Here is a 27,956-nt window from a genome sequence, read left to right as displayed (position 1 = left end):
AGGTCAGTAATTTGCACCAGAGGTACACTTCAACTGTGAGAGACAGAATGTGAAAAAAAAAAATCCATGAATTCACATGGTAGGATTTGTAAAGAATTTATTTGTAAATTAGGGTGGAAAATAAGTATTTGGTCACCTCAAACAAGGAAAATCTCTGGCTCTCACAGACCTGTAACGTCTTCTGTAAGAAGCTTTTCTGTCCCCCACTCGTTACCTGTATGAATGGCACCTGTTTGAACTCATCATCTGTATAAAAGACACCTGTCCACAGCCTCAAACAGTCAGACTCCAAACTCCGCCATGGCCAAGACCAAAGAGCTTTCGAAGGACACCAGGAAAAGTATTGTAGACCTGCACCAGACTGGGAAGAGTGAATCTACAATAGGCAAGCAGCTTGGTGTGAAAAAATCAACTGTGGGAGCAATCATCAGAAAATGGAAGACATACAAGACCACTGATAATCTCCCTCGATCTGGGGCTCCACGCAAGATCTCATCCCGTGGGGTCAAAATGATCATGAGAACGGTGAGCAAAGATCCCAGAACCACACGGGGGGACCTGGTGAATGACCTGCAGAGAGCTGGGACCAAAGTAACAAAGGTCACCATCAGTAACACACTACAACGGCAGGGAATCAAATCCCGCAGTGCCAGACGTGTTCCGCTGCTGAAGCCAGTGCATGTCCAGGCCCATCTGAAGTTTGCCAGAGAGCACATGGATGATACAGCAGAGGATTGGGAGAATGTCATGTGGTCAGATGAAACCAAAGTAGAACTTTTTGGTATAAACTCAACTCGTCGTGTTTGGAGGAAGAAGAATACTGAGTTGCATTCCAAGAACACCATACCTACTGTGAAGCATGGGGGTGGAAACATCATGCTATGGGGCTGTTTTTCTGCCAAGGGGACAGGACGACTGATCCGTGTTAAGGACAGAATGAATGGGGCCATGTATCGTGAGATTTTGAGCCAAAACCTCCTTCCATCAGTGAGAACTTTGAAGATGAAACGAGGCTGGGTCTTCCAACATGACAATGATCCAAAACACACCGCCCGGGCAACAAAGGAGTGGCTCCGTAAGAAGCATTTGAAAGTCCTGGAGTGGCCTAGCCAGTCTCCAGACCTCAACCCCATAGAAAATCTGTGGCGGGAGTTGAAAGTCCGTGTTGCTCAGCGACAGCCCCAAAACATCACTGCTCTCGAGAAGATCTGCATGGAGGAATGGGCCAAAATACCAGCTACTGTGTGTGCAAACCTGGTAAAGACCTGTAGTAAACGTTTGACCTCTGTTATTGCCAACAAAGGTTATGTTACAAAGTATTGAGTTGTATTTTTGTTATTGACCAAATACTTATTTTCCACCCTGATTTACGAATAAATTCTTTACAAATCCTACCATGTGGATTCATGGATTTTTTTTTTCACATTCTGTCTCTCACAGTTGAAGTGTACCTCTGGTGCAAATTACTGACCTCTGTCATCATTTTAGGTGGGGGAACTTGCACAATCGGTGGCTGACTAAATACTTTTTTGCCCCACTGTACATCCACTTACATTAGCCCCTCACTCACACAAACCCAAGATAGCAAACATTTTTTTTCCTTCAAACTCATTTACAATTGCAAATGAAACGTTTATTTCATGTGTAGCAGTTTATTTGAATGAATGGAGAGATTCTGCCAAACCTTTCTCCCCTAAGAGCGCTTAAGGGGTGGTGTGGACAACAAAGATGCTTGGAAGAAAGAAAAAAAAAAAAAGCATACAAAATGTATACACACACGCACAATTAGGACCCCAGAAGCACAGCGTAATCCAAAATGGTGTGCAAATATAGTGATTGTGCGAATGAGGGTTTAAAAAAGAAAAAAGAAAAAACAAAGCAAAAAGGCTTTAAAAGGTCTGGTCATCGTTACAGGAGTCAGTCCAGTGCCCAAAGACCTCACAGATGTCACAGTAGGGCCGCTCCTCACCCTTATTGCCATGGTAGGTGGTGTGTGGAGGGGAGTCTGGCATTTGCGTTTGCGTAGGACAGTCCTCAGTGTCGTGGAGGTCAAAGCAGTCGCAGATGTCGCAGAAGAGCCTCGGAGGAGGTTTCTTCTTTGCAGGCTGCTTGTCGTGGCTGTGGAGCAGGAGAAAAAGTAGAAGAAGAAGGATAAAATGACAAAGAAGAAGCAAAAGAAGGAAGAAAAAAGAGGAGAGAAAAGGTAGAAAAAAGGAGAAGACAAGAAGAAAGAAGCAAAAGGAGGAACAAAAGGAGAAAATCATGAACAAAAACAATGGAGAAGCAGCAGAAGAAAAGGAGGAAAGGAGAAGGAGAAATTGTTAAGAGTCATTGCCACGCAGCGAACATCATTTTAAACACCCGAGAAGCTCTTTTGTGAATCGGACTAACCCGTCATAGTTATCCAGCTCGCTTGGATTATTCCCATTAAGGGCAGCAGCTGCCATTTTTTCCAGTTTGTCCTTGAGCTCCTGATTCTTCTTCTGGAGGTCCACAATGACTGAATTCAGGAAATCAATCTGTAAAGGAAACACACAACATTAGCATCAAGGCTGCCCCCGGAGAACAATGAGCACAACATTTTCTAACATATTAATAATTTTAAACAATGGGGGTTAGAATTATTGTACTGTTCAAAGGCTTTGATTGCTACAACAATGTGGACAGTAACTATGGTGATGTTACGACAACAGTAACTACGTGTCACTAAATATTCCCAAAAATCAAATCCCCCTTATAAAACAAATAAACCAAAAAAACAGAAAGAAAAAAAAGAAGGTGCTGAGTGGCTACTGAGAGTCATCAAAGAAGAATCAAAGCTTGAAATGAGCCACAAAGAAAGCTCGCTTATGATGACTGCCAATTAAAACCTCTGAATCTTAACAGAGCGCTCACTGAACGCTTAAATCAAGCTCGATTCATCTTTGGAGGACATTTGTAGTTTTCACACCAAATAATGTGACTCGACCACATGAAACATAAGAGCCACAGTGATGGACAAACATGCACAAGTGAAGCTGATGAAAACAATAACAAACCGCTGCCTGATGGTGGTGCAGCATTGCCAACATCAGAGACAGGGCAGAGGAGAAGAGTTGGAATAAAGAAAGAGAAGGAGAAAAAAAAAGAAAAGAAAGTGAAATTCAAATTAGGACTTCTGCTCGACAACACGCTCAAGTCATCACAGACACGTACTACAGTATAACATTTTTAGAATAAACATGGGAGGGAAACTCGTGAAGCTGAAAACACGCTCACAGAGGTGACCCGATGGAAGTGTGTTACCAATTTGTTTGGCTTTATCAGTCATCCTTGTAGAGCTTGGGATGACGGAAGCTTCAAATCCTTTCAGTGAAATTAAACTCCACTAAATTCACCTCCACAAAACATTATACTGTAAGAATTAAATGAGTCAACAGAACTATAAAATCCACTATATAGCCTGTTGCTACAAACAAAAACATAGTGTCATTTAGTAGTACTGCATTGGCAAACGGCCCAGTCATTCACAAACAGCATTCAGGAAGTCTGTTTCCATACAGCTGCCCCAAACGGGCAGGGTAGGAAAGCATTGTTACACTGAATGTGTTAAAAGAATAAAATAGACAAAGCAAAACTCTCAGTCTGTTCACCGGTGTCAATCGGGAGTGCCGCAGTACACACCTGACTCTCTGCAGTCTCCTTATCCTCCCTCATTTGGTCCAACACTGCATCACCTGGAAAACAGAAATTAGTTTACCTTTGGATGGACGCACTGTCAAGTTTCATTAATTCTGCTGCTATCGAATGGCTGCAGTACAAGAAGAGATTAAAGGATTAATGAAGTATGTGGACCTGGCTAGACCGCCACAGCAATTACAGTCTACATAACGTAAGCATGTTTGTGCAGTTTTGGATTAAAATCAACCTTTATTGCATATTTTCCATTGACCTTTTACTCTGTTTCCTCAACATGCTATACAGACTCTTTGCTGACGGAATACATTTTATACATTTAATCTGCTGAACAGTAAATGACTAACATGGCAGAAGAAAGTGGTGCTGCACGCGGTGCATCATTGTAGGAAATTACACATCAAATGCCCCCCCCCCCTTTTTAAAAAAAAATAAAAATAAATAAATACAAACACACATAGCCCGAAGCAGAGGCCAAAAGAAAACCATTCTGATTTCAATTATCTGAGCCAGGTGACACAAAGAAAGTCTGGCTATGTTGAAACTGTGCACTGTTGTGCCCGAGGACTTACCAACGGGCCCCACGGTCAGATCCTTCTCGAGTCTCTGCACACGCGCCTGTAGAGTAGCTTTGTCCTGCTCCAAGGATTGAATTGTACCCTGCAGTGTCTTAACTGAGGCACTTTCCCCGCGTACTACAGCCAGCTATGATGAAAAACACAAAACAAAACAACCCGTGATATTAAATTACTGAAAGGTTTCTTTTCAGCATTATAGTACACAATAAACAAACATTGTACAAATACAATCTCAGCCAATCTTCAAGCCAAGATTTGAGAGTATATTCAAAATAAGAAGACGAAAGCATAACAGAAATGTGTTACCACCTCCAGATGTTTCTTGCATTTCACAGATGCACTTTCAAGTTTCATTTTTAAGCAGAAAGCGTGGCCACACTTTATGACCTAGAAGTAACTTCTTGTTTCTAGCCTCTGAATTTGAAGAAATGTGCCTCGAACCTCCAATTAAAAGCTATACCAACTGTGACAATGACACTGAAAGCCACACATGGCATTTAACAGCCAGCTGACATAAAAATGTTCCTTGGAGCAAACACTTGGAATTGCAGCAACAATCAGATGAAAAAGTTTGTGCTTCAGAATTATGTAACAACATCCTTCCCCTGGCTGTGATTTGCTATAACAACTTAAAATAAATTACCTCGCTCTTGAGGTTTTCCACTTGCTGGTCCTTTTCTGAGATTAAGGCACCGTTTTTATGGATGGACTGTTGGAGGGCAGCCTTCTCCTTATCCAGCTGTTCCTTCAAGGCGCTCTCACTATTTCAGGAGACAAATGGAAAAAGTTTATTTCTATGGACAAAATTTTCAAATTGTAAGACAGCAAATGTACTGAAGACAACGCTAAAACTGAGATCCAGTACAAACAACATGTCATGCAGGTGGGATGGAGCTGTAGGATAAATTACAAGCATTAGTGTCTTGTACAGGTTTATAGAAATGTGGTCAATATACACTCACAAGCCAGTTCATTAGGCACACCTTGCTAGTACCAGGTTGGACTCCCTTGTGTCTTCAAAGCTGTGTTAATTCTTAGTGGTACATATTCAAAATGTGGCTGGAATATGTGTGGCTGCACATCTATGATGCTAATCTCTTTCCCACCACATCCAAAAGCAGCTCACTGTCATGTTCAAGAAAGCAGTTTGAGATTATTTGAGTATTGTGACATGGTGCTGTCACACTGAAAGCAGCCATCAGTAAACTGGTACACTGTGGTCATAAAGTGATGCACATGGTCAGCAACAACACTCAGACAGGCTGTGGTGTTTAAACGATGCCCACTTGGTAGCAAGGGGCCCAAAGTGTGCCGAGAAAATATCCTCCACACCATTACGCCACAGTCACCAAACTGAACTGCTGATGCAAGGCAGGATGGATCCATGTTTTTATGATTTTTGCACCAAATTCTGATCCTACATTCTGAATTTTTCCAGCAGAAATTCAGACTCAGACTAAGCAGTGTTTTTCCCACCTTCTATTGCATATGTGTCAAACTCTGGCCCGCGGGCCAAATTACTATTAGAGCTGGCCTACTGGTATTATATAGCTAATATATATATTGTTTAATATTAAGCTTTGCTTGTTCCATATTCAGTTTTCCAGCAAAACTTATTTGAGTCCATAAGAAAAGATTCATTCCTATATCTGGAGGAAGTTTTTTTTTTAATAAATATTAATGCTAGCCCGCGACTTTGTTCCAGTTTTGAATTTTGGCCCACTGTGTATTTGAGTTTGACACCCCTGTTCTATTGTCTAATTTTGTTGAGTCCGTGCAAGTTTTCTCAGTTTCCCGTTCTTAGCTGACCGACACCTAGTGTCATTCACTTGTAATCGGAAGGTTGCCGGTTCGAGCCCCGGCTCGGACAGTTTTGGTCGTTGTGTCCTTGGGCAAGACACTTCACCTATCGCCTACTGGTGATGGCCAGAGGGGCGCAATATGGCAGCCTCGCTTCTGTCAGTCTGCCCCAGGGCAGCTGTGGCTACAACTGTAGTTTGCCTTCACCAGTGTATGAATGTGAGAGTGACTGAATAGTGGTATTGTAAAGCGCTTTGAGGGGTCCCGAAAAGCGCTATATAAATGCAATCCATTATTATTATTGTGCTGCTGTAGACCATCAGCTTCAAGGTTCGACGTGTTCAGAGGCACTCTTCTGCATACCTTGCTTGTAGCAAATAGTTATTTGAATTACTGTTACCCTTCCATCATCTTAAAGCTGTGTGGTCTTTCTCCTCTGGAAGAAACAAGGAATTTTCATCGGAGAATTGCTGCTAATTGGATATTTTCCCTTTTTGTTTAAAAAAAAAAAATAAATAAATCAATCTTATAGAGATGGCTGGGTGAGAAAATCACAGCAGAACAGCAGGTTTTTTTTGTTTTTTTAAATACTCAGACCAACAACCATACCATGTTCAAAGTCACTTAAAACACCTTTCTTCCTCATTCTGATGCTCAGTTTGTAACTAATGAATTGGCCAGTGAATGTATATTTACGCTGTGACATGACTGACATGGAGTAATATTAAAAAGCATTAAGTACCTGAAGGCATTATTTGGCAGGCTTTAAAGGAAAGGAAGAGCATATTCACTTATTCATCAGTTCAGATGTTTAGTAGCTGAAGTCATTCGTGCTTATGCTGTTTATAAAAGGCTTTAAAGTGGACCTCCTCATTCCCAGCACCACATTTTTATCTTGCACTCTACTAAAGGAGCTTTCAATGACCAACACTTCAAATGATCAATCATTATCTGCCACTGTGAAACAATAGATTTCCTCAGTTGTCTGTCTGACAAAAAAAAAAGAAAAAAAAAAAAGAAGCTAATTTGGCTACTATTTGAATTTTAATATTTTACTTTCTGTCACTGGCTGCATCTAGGCTTGTTTTGAACCTGGTGGCTGGGCGCCACCTCTCAAATGCATCTGTCATATCAGTAATATGAGGGTGGATATTAAAAGGTTATGCAGCAAGATTATAGCAATGTTGTTTCTCTGAATATTCAAATGATACTATTATTAATATTAGTGCGGATTTAGTCAATCACAAGCTGTACAAACCAGAGTCTATATACATTTCTGGTAAAAGGTGTATATGAGGGAAGTGTAAAGAAATATCAAATTAAGTAGAAGATTTTTTTAAACTTTTCCTGCAAAAGCAAGAATCATCAAGTGATGTTTACTACATATTTGTAAGTGGTCTGATTATAAAAAACATATGAGGTCCACTTTGCGTGAATCACGTAATGCAGGTGTGAATAATTTTACCTTTGCTTCAATTCTTCCAACTGTTTTTTGAGCTTTGAGTGCTCATCCTTAAGCTGGCAAAGGGGAAAAAAAAACACACACAAAACAGTTAATATTCAGTCACTGTCAGTTGAATTTAAAAATCAGAATCATGTGGGTCTCTGTATCCAAAGAATAAAGTTTAAACCTTCACAACATCACTCTGGTCTCTGTGTTTATCATCGAGCTCCTCAGTCAGTCTGTTTTTCTCATCTTGGAGCGTCTGCAGGGACTGCGACTTCACAGAGACCGCTTCTTTAAGCTCCTCACTGGAGAAAAATATTGTTGTTCAACTCATCCAAGTAATTTTTCAACTCAAACAGACCATACACTGGCTTTTCATATCTTTACAATAATATGCTATTTAGTTGATTGAAAATATGAATATGATATGTTTCTGTAACAGAAAACAGTTGAGGATGAGGATGTACTCACATTTCCTGGCATAAACCTTTGCTCCTCTGAGTTTCAGTGCAAAGCTGTTCTTTGGATACATTAAGGTCCTCTTGATACTTGGAGTTCTCTTTCTTCAGCCTTTCCAGCTTTAAAAAACAAACAAACAAACAAACAAACAAACAAACAAACAAACAAACAACAAAAGGTGGAGATAAATACAATCAGAAGATTTTTTACTTCACACCATCACTTTCACATCACTTTATACAAAAAGCCACATTATTAGAAGTTTCTCTTCAAAATTCCATCTTTTACCTGTGTTTCCAACTCCTGCTTGGACGTCTGCAGCTCGTCCAGCAAAGACTGGACTTCATTCTTCTGCTGCATCAACACGGCCTTCTGTTTTGTCAGCTGTTCGAGAGCCTCGGCTGTCTTGCCAGAGGCCTCTGCAGCCTAAATGGCAAATGATCAGAGCAGATTGAAATTAAAAGCAGCACATTGTTGGTTAGGACACCAAATTACTTCAACCAAAACAATAGAATTAGAAATGTGCAGATCAGATTTAACTACTTGTAATGCATGATTTGTTTTGACAGCAATTTAAAAAAAAAATGTAATTAACTACATGTTAAATTTATTTCCTCAAATAGCTCGACAATTATCAGACCTCAGGTTTTTGCAATCCAACTGTGCCTAAAAATGAACAACATGAAGATTTCACAATGAGGAAACATAATTACTACATAAAGACTTAAATCCTGTGGCCTCAGAACGGACACTGACAGCTGATTGTCTTGTGGAAGAGACAGTCAACTATTTAAATTATGGCATTTCTCACTTATCATTGAGCAGGACCCAGATCACCTGACACCTACATAACCATATGATCAACAGGAATTTTTGCCCAACATCAGATCACGTTATAAACCCACAGGCTAAGGCTGGGAGCTAAAAGAGGTAAACACTGGTTAGTAAATGGAAAGTGTTAAGACATAAAGAGCAGAGGGACAGTGCGACAAACCAGCAGGCATGCAGTGAGAGGGTGACATAGCCCCAGCCGTTCTAACATGTGTTAATCAGTGATTTCTACAGGAGGACAAATACCTCAAGTTGCTTAGAAATGGCATTTTTTAGCTGTGATTCCAGTTTCCTGACTTGCTGGGTGGCTTCATCCCTCTCCACCTGGAGGGCATCCTTCTGAGCTGTTAAATGTGCGATGCTGGAGGAAATTTTTTCTTTTACAGCAGTGGAAGCAGATACCTCGGCTACAGCATCTTGATATTGCTTTTCCAAAGTTTCTTTGTCTGTCTGTAGGACCTTAACATCAACCTGTAGTTTTTCCTGACTAACCTGCAAACACTTCAACTCTTCAAGAAGTTTTGATTGCTCTGCAAGCCAGTTCTCCTGGTCCGTCTGGAGGGAAGAAATCCCCTGCTCTAGTTTACACTGGCTGGCTAACAGCTCATCCTTCTCTGTGGTCAGTGAGATCATCTGTCTGCCCAGCTCCTCCAGCTTCGATAGTAACTGGTCTTTATCTTCTGTTAACTGTGAATTTTCTTGCTCTTGGCGCTTCAGTTGTGCCTTCAAAGCCTCCACATCCACCATGAAGGCCTTCTTTTGCTCCTCAGCATTGCTGAAGTTGTATGAAAGCTCTTCTTTTTCCTGAGCAACTTTGGACAAAGCTCTCTCTAGTTCTTCAATTTGCTTGGAAAGAAGATCGTGGTCAGACACCGTTTTACTGCGCTCATTAGATTCAGTCTGCAGCTGGGTCTCAAGTACGCGCTTGGCATCGGAGACTGAATTAATCTGACTTTTCAACTCCTGGATCTCCTGAACTAGCTCCTGGTTCTCCTTCTGCAAGGACAGCACTTTTCTCTCTGCTTCAGTCTGTAAGGACTGAAGATGTTTGTGTTCTTCTGTCAGTTTCTCTACCTGATTAACAAGCTCAGAGTTAGCCTTCTCAAAATTCAGTTTTAGTTTACTGTGCTCTTCACTGAGTTCAGCTTTGCTCTTTTTAAGCATTTCATTATCAGAGGACTTTTTCTTCAGTTCATTTTGCAGGTCAGTCTTTTCCAGTTTCAAAGAAGTCAACTTGGCTTCAAACTCTTTTTTTTGCAGTTCGGTTTCCTCCAGCACTGTTGATAAGTGATTCTTCTCCTGAATAAGGTTAACATTAGTTCTGGAGCAACTATCCAGTTGGTCACTGATTGTTCGGATATCATTAGCTAGCTTATCACGTTCGAGAGAAAGAGCACTTTTGTCAGATACGGCCTTTGTGTGCTTCTCTTCTAACTCTTCCTTCTCCCCAGCCAAACGCTCATAGTCCATGTTCTGCTGCTCCAGCGCTGAATCCAGGCTCATCTTCTCTTTTCGTAAAGCATGGAGAGCCATCTCCGTTTCAGAATTCTGAAGACGAAGCGCTTGCTTCTCTTGCTCAACAGATGCTAACGTTTCTTCAAATTTCTCTCTGGTCTGGGTCAGCTGTTCTGTTGATACTTGAAGCTTTTCCTTTAATTCTTGTATCTCTCTGAGAAGCTCTTCTTTCTTGTTAGAGGTTTGTCTTTGGATTGCAAGAAGGTCTTCCTTCTCCTGTAGCAAGTGAATCCTTTCAGAATCAGTCACTTGACTGCTTGTCTTGAATTCTTCAAGCATCTGGGCCAAGCTCATTTTTGAGATTTTAAGTTCTTCACATTCACGGATATAGCTCTCCATGTTTTTCTTTGTAATACTAAGCTTATTCTGGAGCTCCTCCTTCACAGTCTGAAGGCTCTTTTTGTCCTCCACAACTGCGCTGATTTCAGAGGACATCTCTGCCTTCTCTTTTGTCAGCGTTTCTGCTAGGGCTTGGAGCTGGGTGTTCTTGATTGTGAGATCTTCTTTTTCTAAGTTCAAGGATTTCAGTTTTGCCTGCAACTCAGCATTCTTAGCATCAAGAGACTTTTTAGCATTTCTAGCAGAATCTCTCTCCAAAATCAGATTGTCCTTCTCACACGTCAGCCTTGACTTGCTTTCATTAAGGTCCTCTTCAAGCCGGTTTCTCTCCTTGCAGACTTTTTCATAATCCTCAAGTAGCTGCTTCTTTTTCGCTTGTATTTGCTCAATGTCCTGTTGATGCTTTCGGATAGAATCATTCTTCTCTGCATTTTGTCTTTGAAGCTCCTCAATTTGAGCCAGATATTCACTTTTACTTTGCTTCAGATCTTTGATTTCAGTCTGTGCTTCTAGAAGACGGCTTTTGAGCTTGTCGAGTTCCTCATTCATTGAAACATCTGAATGCTTCTTAGTGGCGAGCAGTTCCTCTTGGCGTTTTGTTAGCTTTTCTCTGGTTGTAAGTAGTTCTTTATTTTGGACTGAAAGTTCCTGGTGAATAATCTCAAGGGCAGAAAGCTTAGCCTGAACATCTGAAAGCTGCTTCTCCAGTTTGCCTTTCTCAGCCTTAAAATCCTCACTTTCCTTATACATATTTTCCAGATCTAGGTTTTGCTTTTCCAGTTTTTTCGACAACTGTTCAACGTCATGCTTGTAGGAGTCAAGCTCAGCAGAAAAACACTGGGAAAACAAAAGATGACAGAAAAAAAGGGAGGGGAATACCCAAAGCAAGGAATGAATGAATACAAAATAAACCAAGCAGATATGGATATCAGTCATGTGCAAATGGAAAGGTTAAGCTGCAGAAGCATCAAAAATGGCAAAAGATCAAACCAGAGCTTACACCACAATGATTTTCAAAAGATATGCATATATAAATAAGAGGCAGAACATTTTCACTTCTGCTTTCTTTGAATACGACTTGAACAGTGCATCTAAGATGAAGCAATCAAGATATGATTGATGACACAGAATTTATTACATTTAACGGAGTTAGAAGTTACCAGGAAGCTAGCAGAAGTTAGCTCGCTAGTTACCTAAGCATGATATAGCATGTTCTGACTGAGAGATTTCTGAAAAATAATCAAACGTACTGCTCTGCTATCACTTCCAACATAAATGAAGACAGGAAACTAAACAGCAGTGACGTTTGTAGGGTTACTGAAGTTGGGCTAGCTGGTATATAATGATGTGCTACGTGATCACTAGTGACACAGCTATGTTAGCGTAACATAAACAGAACGCTAACACTTTTCCCCTCGATAAAAGTTAACGTGAGGGTTCCTGGTGGTTAGGGACAAATGCAATCCCACGGCAGGATGCTGTAAACAGGCCAAACTTCAGTCAGGAGAACAACTGAGATAATCCTCCCACAATACGAGGTTAGTCATTAATATACTGCAACAACATGGTAGAGCAGCTGTGATAGAATACAGCATTAATGAATCAATGGTACAGAAGTGGAGGAAGCAAGAAGAATGAGTTGAATAAAGTTTGATTTATCTGACTGCTTTGTTTCGCTTAATGTGCCTTATAATCCCGTGCACCTTATGGTCCGAAAAATACATATTTGACTTTTTTATTTGGCACACTGCAGTTTAATGTTGCAAAGCACCTCTTTTTAACTTCAGTGGATATTATACATGGTTATGCTCAGGATATGTCAGCCCATTTCTACTGGAAATGCCTTTTGGTTAAACTTTCAGCAAGGAATTTGCATTTGCACTGTTAAATGTTTATATAGCTTTAATGCATATAAAAAAAAACAGCTGCTTGTTTAATTGAAAATAAATGGATGGGGTTTTTATTTTTGCGCTAGTAATGTTGTGGAGTTGTATTTTGTCTTGCATCAATTATATCGTCAGTTATATCGTTATCGCAAATTTTCAAATACATATCGTGATAAATATTTTTGGCCATATCGCCCTGCTCTACTGCCGACTTGATTCTGAAGCGTGTGGTTGTATTTGTATCAAAGTATCAAAAATTATCCTTAAAATTTAAATTTATTAACCTTTTACTGAGTGTAGAATGATATATAGTAACTTGACTTGCAACATAACTGAAGAATTCACAAACACATGTTAGAACACATGAATACTTAACTTTGGTTCAACTGTTGGATTTCAAAGTCTTGAATCACATCTTGATTGCCTTATTTGTGCGTACACTAAGTTTAAATTGCAACTCAAAAGAAATAAACAAAAAAAATTGTAACCATCCATCTCACGACTAATTAATGTAAAATAAACTTTTTAAGTGAGCACTGACACAAACAAATCAATTTTTTGAAAAGTGGAAATGTTCAAATTTTTAAAAAAAAAGAAAAAAACAAGCAGATTTTTACTATGACTTCATAAATTTAGACAATAACTTCGTCATTTTGGGTTTATGTCTGTAATTGTATCCATGTCATCCTGATCTGAAGTTCTTAAAACTTTTCTAAATCCATGGCAATCCAGATTCATCTGAAGGTGAACATGCGATCCATGTGCACAGCATTTAAAACTAATCGTTTCTCTTTATGTGAATGTTTTTCCACTAATAAGTATAAACCATCTATAAATACAGACAGAATTTTATAAGCTCTACCCCTGCAAGCATGCAACCCATGGTGCCTTTGATTGTAGGGCTTGTTATTAACTGTAATGTGAGGGGAAAATTAGCAACTCAAAACAAATAATGTGTATGGCAAAACGTAAATAAACAACAACAACGAAAAACCCAAAACAGTTAAATACATCTTCCTCATCGTTTCCGTTTCAACCATTTTAATGTTTGAGGCTACCAAATTGCCAAAAATAAAAATGCACCAATAGGTGTTTGCACTTACCTGGGCCTGCTCTTTGTATGGCTGCAGTTCAGACACCATCTTCTCTAGCTCTTGGGTTTTGTCCTTGGAGGAGGAGAGTTCCTGCTTAAACTTGTCAACCTGACTCTGCAGTGTTTCAAATTCCTTTGCATGGAGCTCAGACACCTGAGAGAGGGATTTCTTCTGTGAGGCCTTGAGCTCCTCAACCAAGGTCTCACCCTGTTTAACAGTCTTCTCCTAAAGAACAGGGAACAAGAAAGGGACACAATTTTTGTTGCCTTGTTTTGATGCAGCTCATGTCAAAAGAATATGTTTTTAACGGAATAATTTACATCGAGTAATAAGTAGTATGTTACTTTATAAAAGGATTCAAGTTAACCAAAGGCTCAGGGTCAGTTTAAAAAAAAAGAAAAGAAAAGAAAAAGGTTTGTAGAGCAAGATTTTTTTGCAGTTAGGAGTTCACCAGTGAACAGGCTGATTAATTCCTGCCATAAGTTAACCGCTCTGACGTTAAATGAAGTGTTTTGTGGTTAGTGAAATAAAGATGCTGTGAGCATTTCTAAAAATAGATGTGTGCATTGAAAATGCTAGCTCAACATATGTACTCAAAATATACATCAAAACATATTTTTTGTGACTAACCAAAGTAGTGATGTTCTCCTGAAGGGTATTTATTTCAGTCTGATGTGCCTCTCTAGTCTCTTTGAGCTCGTGCTCTTTGTGGGACGCTTCTTGTTGGAGTTGTTCATTTAAGCGTGCCACCTTCTCCTTCTCCTCTGCTAGATGATTTTGTAACTCCTCTAGCCTCCTGTGTGATGACAAAAGAAAAGGAGGATGTGTAGTGAGCAGTCGGATAAATTACAAATTACATGGACTAAAGCAAAAGAAAAACAAGTATCCGACTCTTTCTGAGTAAACATTGTAATCAGGTCATATTTAATGATGGAAAATTAAAGTGTGGTACCTTTCTTTCTGTATGAGTTCTTCATTCATTTTGGTCAGCTGTACAGAACTATCACCTGATGCCTTCATCATATCAGAGATATCATTTTCCAGCTTGTTTTTGTCTTTTGAAAGCTGCTCGTTCTTTTCATCTGAAGCCTTTAACTTCCTCTCCAGCCCTGTAAAAACATAAAAAAAGATGACTTTGTTAAAACAAAAAATGTACACACACACACACACACACACACACACACACACACACACACACACACACACACACACACACACACACACAATATTTAAAGACCGATCAATGAAATGATAATGATCTTACCAGCAAGCTGACTTTTTAATGACTCTGATTCTTGGGCCAAGGATGTGTACTCCTCTTCTTTCTTACTCAGTTTCTCAAGTGTTTCTACAAAAACAAAACAAAAATCATACAAACAAAAGAATTATACTGATACTAGAAGATTTTGCACATTAAAAACGTAGAATGACAGCAGATGACAGGAAAATGGGATGTGAAAACATTTCGGTAACTCAACACAGAGTGACTCAGATTACCTTGCATAGTTTTTGATGATGTAGTCTGCTCCTCTGTGCTTTCAGCCACCTTTTGTTTCTGTCAGCAAAGTTTAGGAAACGTTTTTTTATATGACACTTCTACGGTAGACAAACTGCCAATATGTAATGTTTTAACTGCGTTCAATACTGAGATCAACCCACTGGATCAGTAAATATTAGCTGACACTAGCTTACTGCAGATATATATGCAGATTTGTTGTGTGACAATAATAAATATCAAAAAAAAAACAAAAAAAACTGCAGCAGAGAAATAAGATAAAGGTAAACTGTGGGGAAAAGGGAGGTACAATTTGGGGAGAATATCTCCAAACCCAAAAATTAAGTCACAGTTCTCACCAGGCCTCCAAGTTCTTGTTCCAGGGTATCCTTCTCCTGCTTTACAGTATTCAGACTCTGCTGTAAAGAAAGGACTTCCTGCTGTTTGCCCTCCAACTGAGAGTTTAATTCAGCAACCTTTAACATATAAAATGCAATGAAATGCATAACAAACAAAAAGCAATGATTTTATGAAAATGGTACACCAAGTCAAGGATAATCACATCACCAGGAGAAAAATATGGCACATAACAAAAAGGGAGCATTTATTGATCATGAAGTTACCAAGAACCCACCTTGGCACCCTGCTTGTCTCCTTGGCTCTGTACCTCCTCTAGCTGAGCTTTCAGAGCTACAAGCTCCTGGTTACTTTGTGCTACTTTGCTCCGCAGAGCCACCATTTCCGCCATCTGTTCTTTGGTTTCTCCATCCTTGTCTTGAGCCTGTTGTGCTAGCGTCACTTCCTTCTCCTCAAGCTCCTTTACCCTAAGTTCAGCAGCATGAAGCTTTCCAAGAACATCTTCCATCTCCACCAGGTGCTGTTCTTCTGTTTTTTCAACACTGGACCGAAGTGACTCCTCCAGTCGCTCTTTGTCCTCAGTCAGAGACAGCACCTGTGCCTTCAGCGCCTTCAACTCCTGAGTCCATGCCGTGGCTTCAGCTTTGTGTTTGGCGTCGGCCTCCTCCAGAGCTGACTTGTGCTCCAACTTCAGCTTCTCAAGTGCACTTTTGGTTTCTACAAGTTCTTCTGTCTGAGCACCTGCACCTTTGCTGAAGGACACCTTCAGCTCTTCCATGGCTTGCTGGTGAGAGGCAACGGCAGCCTCCAACTTTGAACGCCACAGTTCAACAGCGTCAGCATTCTCCTTCTCTGCCTGACTTAAGCGCATCTGCAGCTGCTCTTTGTCACCAGAGAGCCTCACAGATGTAGCCTGAAGCTGAGCAACTGCATCAATGTGGATTTTTTCTTGAGCTTCTAGCTTCTCCTTGTATTTACCTAGCTCTTCTTGATGACTAGTTTCCTGAGAAGCCAACTGATCCCTCAGAGAGTTTATTTCTTCCAGGAGGGGAGAAAGAGTGGAGTTTGAGTCCTCAGAGCCCTGCTGGACCCCAAGACGCAGCTGCAGGTCAGCCACCTCTCTTGTTCGAAGTGCAAGGTCCCTCTCAAGTTCCATAATACGGGATCTTTCTGACACAGTAGCAACCTTTAAAAGCGGGAAATCTTTATTTAAAAATGTATCTCAAACTAGCCTACTAAATATCTTAGTACATTTAAAAAAAACAAACAAAGGATTAATAAGATTATTTAATAACTAACTTTTGCTAAATATATGAAAAACTAATTGTTAAAGAAATTTAAAGTGATTACTGGGTGAGATTTTTTCCTCAATTTGCTTTTTTTTAAAATGAGAAGGATACAAAACATTTGATGTTGAAAATAAATCATTATACTGACCTCTTGTGGTTATAAACGGTATGATCCAAATAATGGAAGTGAACACTGAAAGCATGTATGGAGCTACAGCAGTGTGCAAGAGATTTTCCACCAAGTATTAGACTAGAAAGTGTCCTCACTGACGTCGTGATTTATCAGACACACAAACTAAAAACATCTCAGGTAGTCCTGATATTTTATAGTGCTTTTACACCATTCAAGCTCTGGTACAAAATTTTTTTTTTTTTTTTTGTGTTAACATAGTGCAGTTTTAAACCTACAGGCCTAATCCTCCTCAAAACTATACATTTACTGTGACTGTAACACTGTAGGTGGACTGGTCTGGGAGGTGGATACGGTTTTAAACTAGCAAAACGCAGGGACACCAAATAAGCGGGACAAATGGATGTCAGGAAGGACCGGGAAAGGAGAGTATAGGATAACTGGGAAAATGATTAGCTTGGTACAAGCTGGGGAGGAGTTTGTCTGTCTGGTTAAGCAGTGATATCACAAAACCATCTGCTGGAAATATAGGTAAACATGTGTCTCTCTGTCAGATCCACATGGTTATTGTTTTGGAGGTCAAAACCTCCATATTTTCAATATAAAAAGATTTTGAGTGGACCAGTGTGAATTTGAGATAATTTAATATCTGATAAAGTGTGACAAAAGAAACTAATACTTTTGACATTTAATTTGCAAACTGTAAGCAGGGCAGACTAATTTAGGATTTTAAACATACCAAAGATGTTTAATATTTTAGTATATGATTTAATCTGGTTTTTAAGATCAGGGTTATTAGTTTTATGTAAAGCTGAAAAAATGCATCTGTAGGGTACATTTACCACAAGCCCATATACAGCAAGAGTCCAGTTACTGCTGCACATTTTTTGGCTACGGGCCTTTTTCCCAACGCAACACGCTGCAGAGCAGAATTCATTACCCTAGTGTCTTCTAACTCTCTTTGGAGTTTCTCAGCTTTGGTCTTTTCAAAGAGCAGGCTCTGTTCAAGCTCCTTAATGTGGGCATGCTCCAGTCTGGTCTGCGTCTGTTAGTAAACAAGGGGGAGAGGAAGAAAACACACCAGTGCCACCATCACATGCCAGCCCAACGCAGACAGAGAGGGAGGGAGACAGGAGAAAGGAAGGAGGGGTTGGATAGGGATGACAGTGAAAGTGTGTGTGTGTGTGTGTGTGTGTGTGTGTGTGTGTGTGTGTGTGTGTGTGTGTGTGTGTGTGTGTGTGTGTGTGCAAGTGAGTATTTGAAGGGTTGAGGCAAGGACACTGGGTGGGTGTGGATAGTGATGGATGAGTGGAAATGAGAAAACACCCCCATGCAGAACTTTCAGGCTGTGCCATAAACAGCTGCAAATAGGGATTTTTTTCAAAGAAACAGTGGGGGGGGAAAAGAAAAAAGAAAAAAAAAAACAACAAGCAGCGGACGACGGGGGCATGTAGTATGGATGTGCAGGATGAGTATGTTGATGGAAGCAGTTTAGAAGTAACCATGCAAAAAAAAAAAAAAAGTCACCTGGTAAACAAATCACACAGACTGTTATGATACACAGAAAATTTGATACTGTGTGCCAAGCCAGCAAGTAAAATCAAGTTAACATGACTTCACCACGGTGTGGAGAGAAGGCAGTACTGGGAGTTTCCTGATCCCTGTGTGTCACTAACACAAAGTTGGTGCATGTTAATATACAGAAGATGTCCGATTTTACCAGACGAAGTCAATATAAAGACATTTATTATTGTGGTTTTCTATATACAGCAATTAGTGTTGTCAATACCTACACTGCTTTCTCTCTTTGGTGATGAGGCCACTGTCCACACTTTAAATATTTAGTGTTGTGAGAAACCAGCCGTTATCAGACCACCGTGTGCAAGACTTGTGACCAACTTAACAGATATCAATCAGCAACAGAAACATTTTAGGCTCAAGAAATAGAAAGGATCTCACTGGCTTTCTCTGTATTTTGGTGCTACAAGTACAGATTTTTATGGAAGCTTAATAAAGCATTACTTAGAAAAACGCTCTGCTTCTAATCTTATGTAAACACAATAAAAGTTAAAAACAGGGTCTGTTTGGAAAATTGGAATAGCACCAGTTTTAAATGTATGTAGACCATGGTTTATCCCAGGTCTTCATTGAATACAATGGATAAAATAAACTAATATTTAACAATCTGATACACCATATCCAGTCAGTGGTATGGATGTTGGACCGGTTTTATTAGAAAACTGAAAACACATATATTAAATTACATTTTAACTCTTATCATAGGTGTTATTCCTCCCTGGTTGCAGTGGGCAGGCTCAGAAATTAGGACTGTGACTGGGTAGTGAAAAGACAAGGGGGCATTTCCAGTGGTTCCATGCTGAGCACTGGACCAACATGAAAGACGAACATGGGAAGGAAGAAGAAGCAATAAGACCGCGTCACTGAACAAGGAGGGTTACTGAGGGTTACAGCTCAACATTAGTACACCTTCAACAGCTTGAAGTTAACACATTATTTTTTAGTTTGGTGGTCATATTTTTTTTTTTAACTACACAAAATTATTTATGAATATCTGCTGCTTTAACTGTTAGTACACACATTTAAAGAGAAGGAAAATTGAGTTTCTAACCCTGTAGCCCACAGTTTAAAACATCTATTTTGAGCTAGGATGCCTTCAGAGTAACAGAGGTGGTTTCCTGTGCAACACTGTGGAATAAATAAATTCTTTAATTAGAAAAGAAACACATACTACTGAGCTACTGCACTCTCAATATTGCAACTTGGGATGCAAGTTGCTAAAAAAAAAAAAAAACAACAACCCAGTAACAAATGGTAAACAGATCATGACATAATTTATCTGTCTGCATTAAATTGGGGGTTACATAAAACTAACACTTTCAAAATCGAGATGTCAGATTTGGTGATTTAATGGAAATGGGGGCAGGTTTAAATGCAAACATTGTATTGACTTGACTGTACTTGTGTGAATCTCATGTAAGATTAAAGTAGATATATTATGCTCCATATTCTATTATAGGACTCTAGTTGAGAAGATTTGTTTTATTTGAAATTCAAAATTTACCAAACTGGACCTTGGAGTAGCTACTCCAATTTTGCTAGCTTTACCAACATTTTAAATCCCTTTATTATGTGGGTTTATGTAAACTGGAATTTCGGGCACGGTGAATGGGGCAGCCCACTGCGTCTGAAGTGTAAATTTAGATATGAAGTCAGCGGTGTGTATCCGTGCTGTGTATTTACCTCCAGGTCTCCTTTGGTAATGGAAACTTCCTCAACACGAAACTGAAGATCCTCCACCTTCCTATTTAACAGAAACATATTTACTCCTCTGAGGCACAAGCCACCTCTAAACTGCAGTGATCAAGAGCGATGCCAACAACAAATTTATTACCTTATGACTGTAAAACAACAGTACTGGGAGCAAAGCTCTCACCCCACTTTCAGTGTCTCACAACATTGAAACTAGAGGACCTAATTTACTCTCATGAGCATCTTTAACTAGTCCCACACTCACCTACGCTCCTCCTCAAGCTGATTCAGCAGCTCCACCTTGTCTTTGTCTGCAGCTTCTACCAAGGCACGCAACTGATCCATCTTTGCCTCCATCTGTCAAAATCACAGACAAACATTTAAAAGAGATAAAATTAATACATACTAAACTAACTGTGGTTCAGGCTCAGTGACTGAGCTGACCTGCTCATGCTCATCCCTTAGCAGGGTAATTTCTTGCTCCATTTCTCCAACATGGCTTGTGGCCTTGGCAACTTCTGCCCTCTCCATGTCCCTCTCAGCCATGAGCTGCTCAATATGCTGTTGCTTTTCCTTCAGTGCCTCTTGCAGGGCTGTGGTGCCTGAAATCTTTCGATTATACCTTGAGGATGTCTCTGTCAGCTGTAGAAAGAGAGACAGGTACCATGTTCATACTGCTGCGTGTCTCTCACCATAATGCCACAGGTAATACACTGTTGTTGTTCTTTGTTTTTTTTATAAGTGTGTCTCACCAGGCCTGTGCGGCTCGGCTTAGCACTAACAGAAGATGCCACAGAGCTCATGGTACTGATGGATGAGGCACTGGGGCTCCTCTTCAGCCCTGCCGGTGTGGCCACCACTTTCCGAACGGTTGTTTTTGCTTTGGCAGGCGTAGTGGAAGGAAAGCCAATGCGTGTGACTTTGTGCACTGGAGCAAATAAGCCATACTTGGGTTGGCACTGAAAATATCTGAATACAACCACAATAATAAAAGTGTTCAATAAAAGGAGGAGTGTGGTTGAGTTTACACACAACTTGTTTATAGATCTTGTGGCTTCTGTACCTTGTGCCTGCCACTGCCCCATCATTCTTTCCTAGGGGCTCGTCCAATTCCACGCCACACCACTCGCCTTTGGCAAAGTCTGTTTCTCCAAGGAAGCGTACCACTCCTGCCTTTGTACCACCAACCTAAGAGGAAATACACCAAAGATTAGCCAACATTTAATTCTCTTAACAGATGAGAGGGGACTAAAAAGTAATCAGCTTTGCCTGGTAATAAATCCCAAGGGAAATAATTCCATAAAAGCCACAGATGCAAACATGCCAGAATTGTGGGGTATGTGTGTGTTTATTACATTTTATTTTTTATCATTTATAAAATAATGTTTAATAATAATAAATTATTTATAAAATAATTTCTAAATTATTTTAAAAGCATAGTTTGGAAGTTTACTAAATGTGGTAATGGTGAGCATATTTCCTCTGCTGCCCAACAGGCATGAGTAACACTTCCTCTTTACTTAATGTGCTACACATCCTCGTGATTGTGCGGGGAAAAAAAGGAATTCATAAGGAGGAAGCAATGCACTCAACATCTATAAGCAGACCTGAGTGACTGTACTACGTTACTAAAACTACTTCACTGACTCAGAAGTGAATGGTTCAAAGTACAAGTGAAAGCAACCATATTTCATTTGTTAGCTTCCTAAAAACTGGAGGAGGGCTTCGTGAGTCATGTGATTCTCAAGGCCCTGCTGACATTGCTAAAACACAAAAGGGAGAACCTTCAGATATTTGTAGCTTTGCTGAAATGTTCAGGGAAGAAAACTGTAGGCAACTTTTTTTTTCTACTTATAGAAACTTTACCAACACACGGTCACCAATCTTCAGTTCCCGTTCCCCCTTCTTGACCGATCCAGTCTCTGAGAGGTTGGAGACAGATTCACTGTTTGTCCTTGCAAGGTTGGAAGATGGGGTAGCTGGTGTTGTTGCTGTTGAGGCCTTCTTGGCTGTCGCGGTACTTGAAGGCAGTGCTGTTTTTGTGGCTACGCTTCCGACTGAGGGAGTGGGTGATGCTGCGCGGGACGTCGGTGCCGTCTGAGTTCCATTAGCCTCTTCTTCTGTGCGAGACAACTTGGAGGGGCGGGTAAAAATCCCTCGCAGGGCTTCACACTGAAAGTATCGAACGCCTGCTACTGACCCATCGTTCTTCCCAATTGGCTCATCTAGAACAATTCCCGCCCACTGTCCTGGGGCAAACTGCGTTTCTCCCAAAAACTGTATGTAGCCCGGCTTATTTCCATTCACCCAAACTCGATCCCCAATCTGGAAGCTCTCCTCCACATTCCCTGACTCTCCAGAGCTGGCACTTGCAGCCGATTTGTCTGCAACAGCAGTTTTAGCTGCATTTTGGTGAGAGGGAGAGTAGTAAGTTATTAATTTGAATCACAGAGCCACGTCACAAATGCAGAGCAAACACAGCACACCCCTTGTATATATATATATTTTTTTTTTATTAGTGCTGTCAGCGTTAGTCTCGTTAAAATGACGTTAACGCCATAACCGCATTAACGCAGCAAATCTCCGTTAGCGAGTTAGCGCGGATCGCCTCATGCATGGGGCTGCATGCATTAACAAGCTACCTGCGCTAACGGCGTTGAAGTCTTGCAGCTCCGCAATCCGCGTTAACTCGCTAACAGAGATTGCTGCGTTCATGCGGTTATGGCGTTAACAAATTTTTATATTTATATAACACTATAAATGTACTGTCATCTGTTTAAGTCTTGCTGCTTAACGGGGTATCAAAGGGAAATCTTGCATTAAGAATATACTAATTATTTATTCAAGAATCAATTTTCATGTTTATTGTAAGTTTAAAAACAAAACACACACACACACACAAAAAAAAACAAAACACCAAACATGTACATTGTTTTAAATAAGGCTATACCTGCATTCAAATGCTACTCAGCTGATGAGTTTCGACATGTATTCCTACCTGTGCTGGGGTTGGTCTTGGGGGCTCCTGTTCCAGGTGGCCGAGCTATCTTGCTAGGCACTTTTATGCCACTGGGCTTGGCTGTGCTCATGTTTCCTCCTGTGATCTGAACCACAAGGCTTGTGTTCGTCCCTGGATACAGACTGACCCCAGACCATCAAAACCACTGCCTGCTGCTCTGTGATTGCAATGCTTTTTCTCTCTCCGCACCAAAATTTAATAAACAAAAAAAGGAAAAAAAAAAGAAAAAAAAATGAGGAAAAGGGAGAAGGGAGAAAAAGCGCTTCTTGCAAAAAGGACCCTGTTGATAGAGAGAGGGAAAAACAAAACAAGTAACATTACTTGATTTTGTGAACCTTTACTAAAGTATTTTTACTCATTGGTCAATAACCCTTCTGCCAATATCCTCTGCCTTTAACTCTTATTGTCTTTGACAAAAATAATTTATTTAAATAATTGATTAATTTATTTAACTAAACTAATAAACAACAGTGCACCTGTTGCAAGCCATGATCTGTAGACTTTGTTTTTAGTGCTGTGTTAATGGAGGTATTTTGTTATGACAACAAGTTCCTCGGCATACACGACATCACAGATCTAAAAATACCCCTTCACAGCCTGACCAACGTGCAGTCTGTGGTAGTGCCATCTGAACGTCTGATAATGTGTGACCTTGACCACAGAGCACAGACTGTGTCACAGAGGGTCTCTCTCAATCTATCATTCTGACATCAAACAACATGTAAGGCTTGGCTGGCAGCTTTTTATAAAACTGGATTACTGCAGAAACACGACCACAGGCAGCAGATTATCCTGTTTGTCAGATTACCTAAGCACACAAGCCGAATGGTTGAACGCTCCATTTTAACAGAAATTGTCTGTCACTTACTTGAAGCAAAGACTGTGGAATCATAATCATAATGTTTTATACATCTGCTGACCTTTAACATGCACTTAGGCAGGGAAAGACCCTGCATATGTCCCCATCAAGCCGAGACACTGTTTGTACAAGTATGGAATTATCACAACAATTTTTGTATGTAATCTGCAAAGAAATTTGCTTATAATGAAATTCTACCAGTATACAAACAAGGGTTTTCATTTAGTGTACTGACACTTAATTCTGTACTTGGGCTTTACCTTGTCACGTTATGAGTGAAAACAAGGAGCTCAAGGACTTGAACAATGTCAAGAAAATGATTTTATTATATGTAGCTATTCCTGTAATCATTGACTGCAAACGTCTGAAACGTCCCAGGACAATGAAACAAGCTGTGCATGTATCGAATTCCTGAGAGCGTTAAAAGTTTTTCACTTCAAAACAAACTATGACGTGAATCTCTTCTGAGTCAGGCAAGACGCTCGTCTTCAAAGTAAAGAAATTAAATGTTCAACAGCAGCACACAAACATTACTTTCATTCCTGAAAGGGCCTAAGAGCTGCACTACACAGGTTTACCTAAACAACTTAAGAAAGGAAGCTCTCACGCAGCCTCCAAGATATTTCTCAGCAGAGAGTGAAAGGTGGCCATCAGCAGACATGACCCAGTTTGAAAGCAGTGCTCCAGTTTTATCCCGCTGTGTCTTTGAGTGACGACTGACTCAAGCCCTCAGGTCAAAAATAGGCAAAACAGGGAAGCCATAGCCATTATAGCTGAAGACGTCTATGCAAGACTGCACTTTCTAGTCTGATTGACCCATGAACGCGTGGTACAATACGCAGAGGTTACATTCATTGTGCAGAGAGTTTTAAAAGCAAAAGGTTAGTTCTATCAGAAAAACCACAAAGCTCTAGTACAAATATCACATGAGCTTGACCAGAGGATGTTACAGCTCTGATTGGTGAGCTGAGGCTGTGAGCTGAACATGATCCTCTCACGGTGAAGAATTTCCCACAGCAGTAATGTTAATCTTTTGCCACTGACTCAGTCTAATCTGTAGCTTGGGGAAAACACCAAATACTCAAGCTTTGCAAAAGTTAAAGAGATTTAATACACTGATACATGCAAAAAAAAGTATAATTCTTAACTAGATTCACATTATATCACATGTAGTATGATTTTCTCTCCCCTGGTGTAAATAAACAAACAGAAACAGGTAGACAGTAGCTTGTAAAGCAGAAGTGAGACTTCTCAGAGACCTCCATTAACATAGATGACTTCCATTTTCACAACTGCATACATTTGCATGCTCAGTGTCCATTAAAGTATTGGATATGAGTGTTATGGCTCTGACAAATGATTTAACTGTCCCCCACCACACAAAACAGGATGAAAACAAATTAACGTCCAGACAGAAGTTCTTAAAATTCTTCAGTATATTCACTACTAGTTGGAAGGAGTTAATGGTTACACAAGTCCACATGGTCTTCCACAAGATTAATATTAGCCAGAGACTTCACTACTAAATCAGGCCCATTTCCACTATTTGAGCTGCCAAGGTATCCTTTTAAACTCCTGCCCCAAACAAAGACCAAGTAGGGTGCATTTCGTTGCATCCATAAGCAATAAACTAACACCTTTACATCTTCAGATGTGTGCATTATCTGACATGACTTGCACATTCTCTCTCCTGCTTTGGTCATCTCAAGGCCAAGTCAAGCTCTGGCTCTTCCTATTTGAGGAAACATCTGCAGGGAGGATTATTCAGGCCCCTGTTAGCACTGACAAACGTAGGCAAAAAAAGCCTCAAAGGTACAGAATAAGAGCCAAAAGCATCCTGTGTCCTCGAACTTCACTTGTTTTGAATTTAACAACCCTCACCTTGCTGCCATTTTACAGACACACCCCTGTCCTACAAAGATTCTGGCTCATACCAATGTGAATAGACATAAATAAGGCCTGGAATGACCAAAAACAGACTTCCTACCTCTTTAATGTGTTCTTACAGCACTGCAAACATTACAGTTAAAAAGATAGCATTCACGAGCCCCTTGCCTCTCAATGCAGCTTCACTGACACACTGCACACTGTGGCTGAGCTGTAAACCCAGTTATCTTTGTGTCAGGTCAGCGAATTTGCCTGTAAGCGACACTCGACTTGTCACCTCTGCCTACCAGTGGCTAGCGGACCGAGGAGCTGTCGATGAGGTGGCACATCTGGTAACGCTGCTCTAAAAATGTCCTGTCAGCTAACTCACCTTACCAGCTAGCTGAATGGTAGCTCTTCTCCGCTAAGAATGGGAGACATTAGCGCTACACAGGTTCAACACGTCCACGTCCAAACCTCCCACATAGCCCCCCAAAAGAAAAAGGTGTCATAAGCTAAGAAACTGAAAGGCAAATTCCACAAGTCCAAAAGTCTCCGCAATGTCACCGGCGCTCCAGCAGGGCACACTGCTGCTACAAATTCACTCAGCACACGTAATTGTTAGCTAAAATCATCTGTATCGAATGAATGTTCGTATAGTGTTGTGGCGCTCAGGTGCCTGGTCACCTCTTCGGCTTAAATGGATCCCGGTCGGGGGGGGGAGATGTGATCAGTTGCTAAGTAACGCTAGCAGCGAGGCCCAAAGCGGTTCAGCGAGCCGGTGGTTAAGACCACAAGCAATATGGGCTGGTTAGCTAGTGAGCTAAACTAACACCTCACCTCAAGTAACGTCTGAACAACACCTGAACAACTTTCACGCGTGTTTATCAGCCGCTGTTGGACCAGAAAATATGCGGAAACGGGATGAGGAAGTACTGACCTGATGTGTTTATGTACAGACTTCGTCGTCCGAGGGGAAAAAAATAACACAGCTAGCAAGCTAAGTACAGAACCTCGATGACTTTTAGAACTACGTTCGACTCACACACGGGGAGGCAGGCACAGCCCAGCGTGCGTGCAGTCTGTCCAACGGCTGAGGGAAACGTCAGGGGCGGGAGCTGACCAAAGATGATATGTGCAGAAAGATGGAGCACTCCATTGCTTCGAAGACTGAACGATAGATTAAAGAAGCACTGAAAATAGTCTTTTTTGCCATCCATGTGTAAAAAAGTGACGTACTATGGAATTGTTTAAAAAATAATAAGATAACTTAAATTTTTTAGTTTTTAAGTAGACACTTTAAAATAATTAATTGGAATTTTGACTTAGGAATCCCCAAAAAGTTTTTCTTCTTTGTTCCAAGTTTCCATAGATAACAATAAACTGGGGAGGAAATAAAACTAGACTTCACTGATTCATCTCGCATATTGGTAACTCGTTAAAAATGGTGGTCATAGTATTTTAGCTAGTTTTTTAGTAAACGGATGTTGGCCTTGGATGCAGACCAGCGCATCAAACCCTCGGAAGTTCTCAAGCATCCCTTTTTTGACCCTGGCCTGAGAGTTCCCCCTGCATTAAAATGAGAAGCAGAGGGAGACAAAAGTCTCCAGCATTGCTTCTTTGACCCCAGACAAAAGTGACAAAACCACAAGCAGGGGTTGGAAAAGGCAATCCACAGCAGAAATCCACTGCAAATGCTTATCTACAATTCAAACCCAATACTCCTTTAAAACTGATAACAACAGCTTAAGATTTTAACAAAAAAATAATTAAGTTGCTCCAATATTTATCACTTTGGCTTTTTTTTTTTTTCACTCCCCCCACCCCAACCAGTCGCGGCAGATGGCTGTCCCTTCCTGAGCCTGGTTCTGCCGGAGATTTCTTCCTATTGAAGGGAGTTTTTTCTCCCCACTGTCGCTAAATGCTTGCTCACAGGGAGTCCTCTGATTGTTGGAGTGGCCAAATACTGTAGGGCAGGAGTCTGTATGTTAGAGTAGCTCTCGAGGACTGGAGTTATAGAGACTCTTGCTCTAGGGGAACTAGCAAT

General features: G+C 40.5%; 1 protein-coding gene across 3 annotated transcripts; it reads right to left on the bottom strand.

Moving 5' to 3' along the window:
* Positions 1-1,516: 1,516 nt before the first annotated feature.
* On the bottom strand, positions 1,517-26,992 carry clip1a (CAP-GLY domain containing linker protein 1a). Of its 3 annotated transcripts, XM_080893768.1 has the most exons (26): positions 26,850-26,992; positions 23,164-23,464; positions 22,032-22,567; positions 21,229-21,353; positions 20,918-21,134; positions 20,610-20,807; positions 20,431-20,522; positions 20,157-20,217; positions 17,836-17,940; positions 15,754-16,662; positions 15,479-15,595; positions 15,122-15,179; positions 14,889-14,972; positions 14,577-14,733; positions 14,255-14,420; positions 13,634-13,849; positions 9,037-11,481; positions 8,248-8,385; positions 7,972-8,078; positions 7,685-7,805; positions 7,519-7,571; positions 4,897-5,014; positions 4,248-4,380; positions 3,664-3,716; positions 2,392-2,519; positions 1,517-2,118 (listed from the first exon to the last, which is right to left on the bottom strand). In XM_080893768.1, exons 2-26 carry the CDS (start codon positions 23,252-23,254, stop codon positions 1,890-1,892), a joined length of 6,657 nt encoding a protein of 2,218 aa, XP_080749894.1. In that variant the 5' UTR covers positions 23,255-23,464; positions 26,850-26,992; the 3' UTR covers positions 1,517-1,889. The 3 variants fall into 3 exon arrangements, with proteins under 3 accessions (XP_080749894.1, XP_080749896.1, XP_080749895.1); XM_080893770.1 differs by lacking the exon at positions 9,037-11,481 and having other exon boundaries at positions 1,518-2,118; XM_080893769.1 differs by lacking the exon at positions 17,836-17,940 and having other exon boundaries at positions 1,518-2,118.
* Between the last annotated feature and the right edge of the window lie 964 nt (positions 26,993-27,956).

The sequence above is a fragment of the Rhamphochromis sp. 'chilingali' genome, assembly GCF_963969265.1.
Source record: "Rhamphochromis sp. 'chilingali' genome assembly, chromosome: 10".
Lineage (NCBI taxonomy): Eukaryota > Metazoa > Chordata > Actinopteri > Cichliformes > Cichlidae > Rhamphochromis > Rhamphochromis sp. 'chilingali'.
This window is presented reverse-complemented; position numbering and strand designations above follow the sequence as displayed.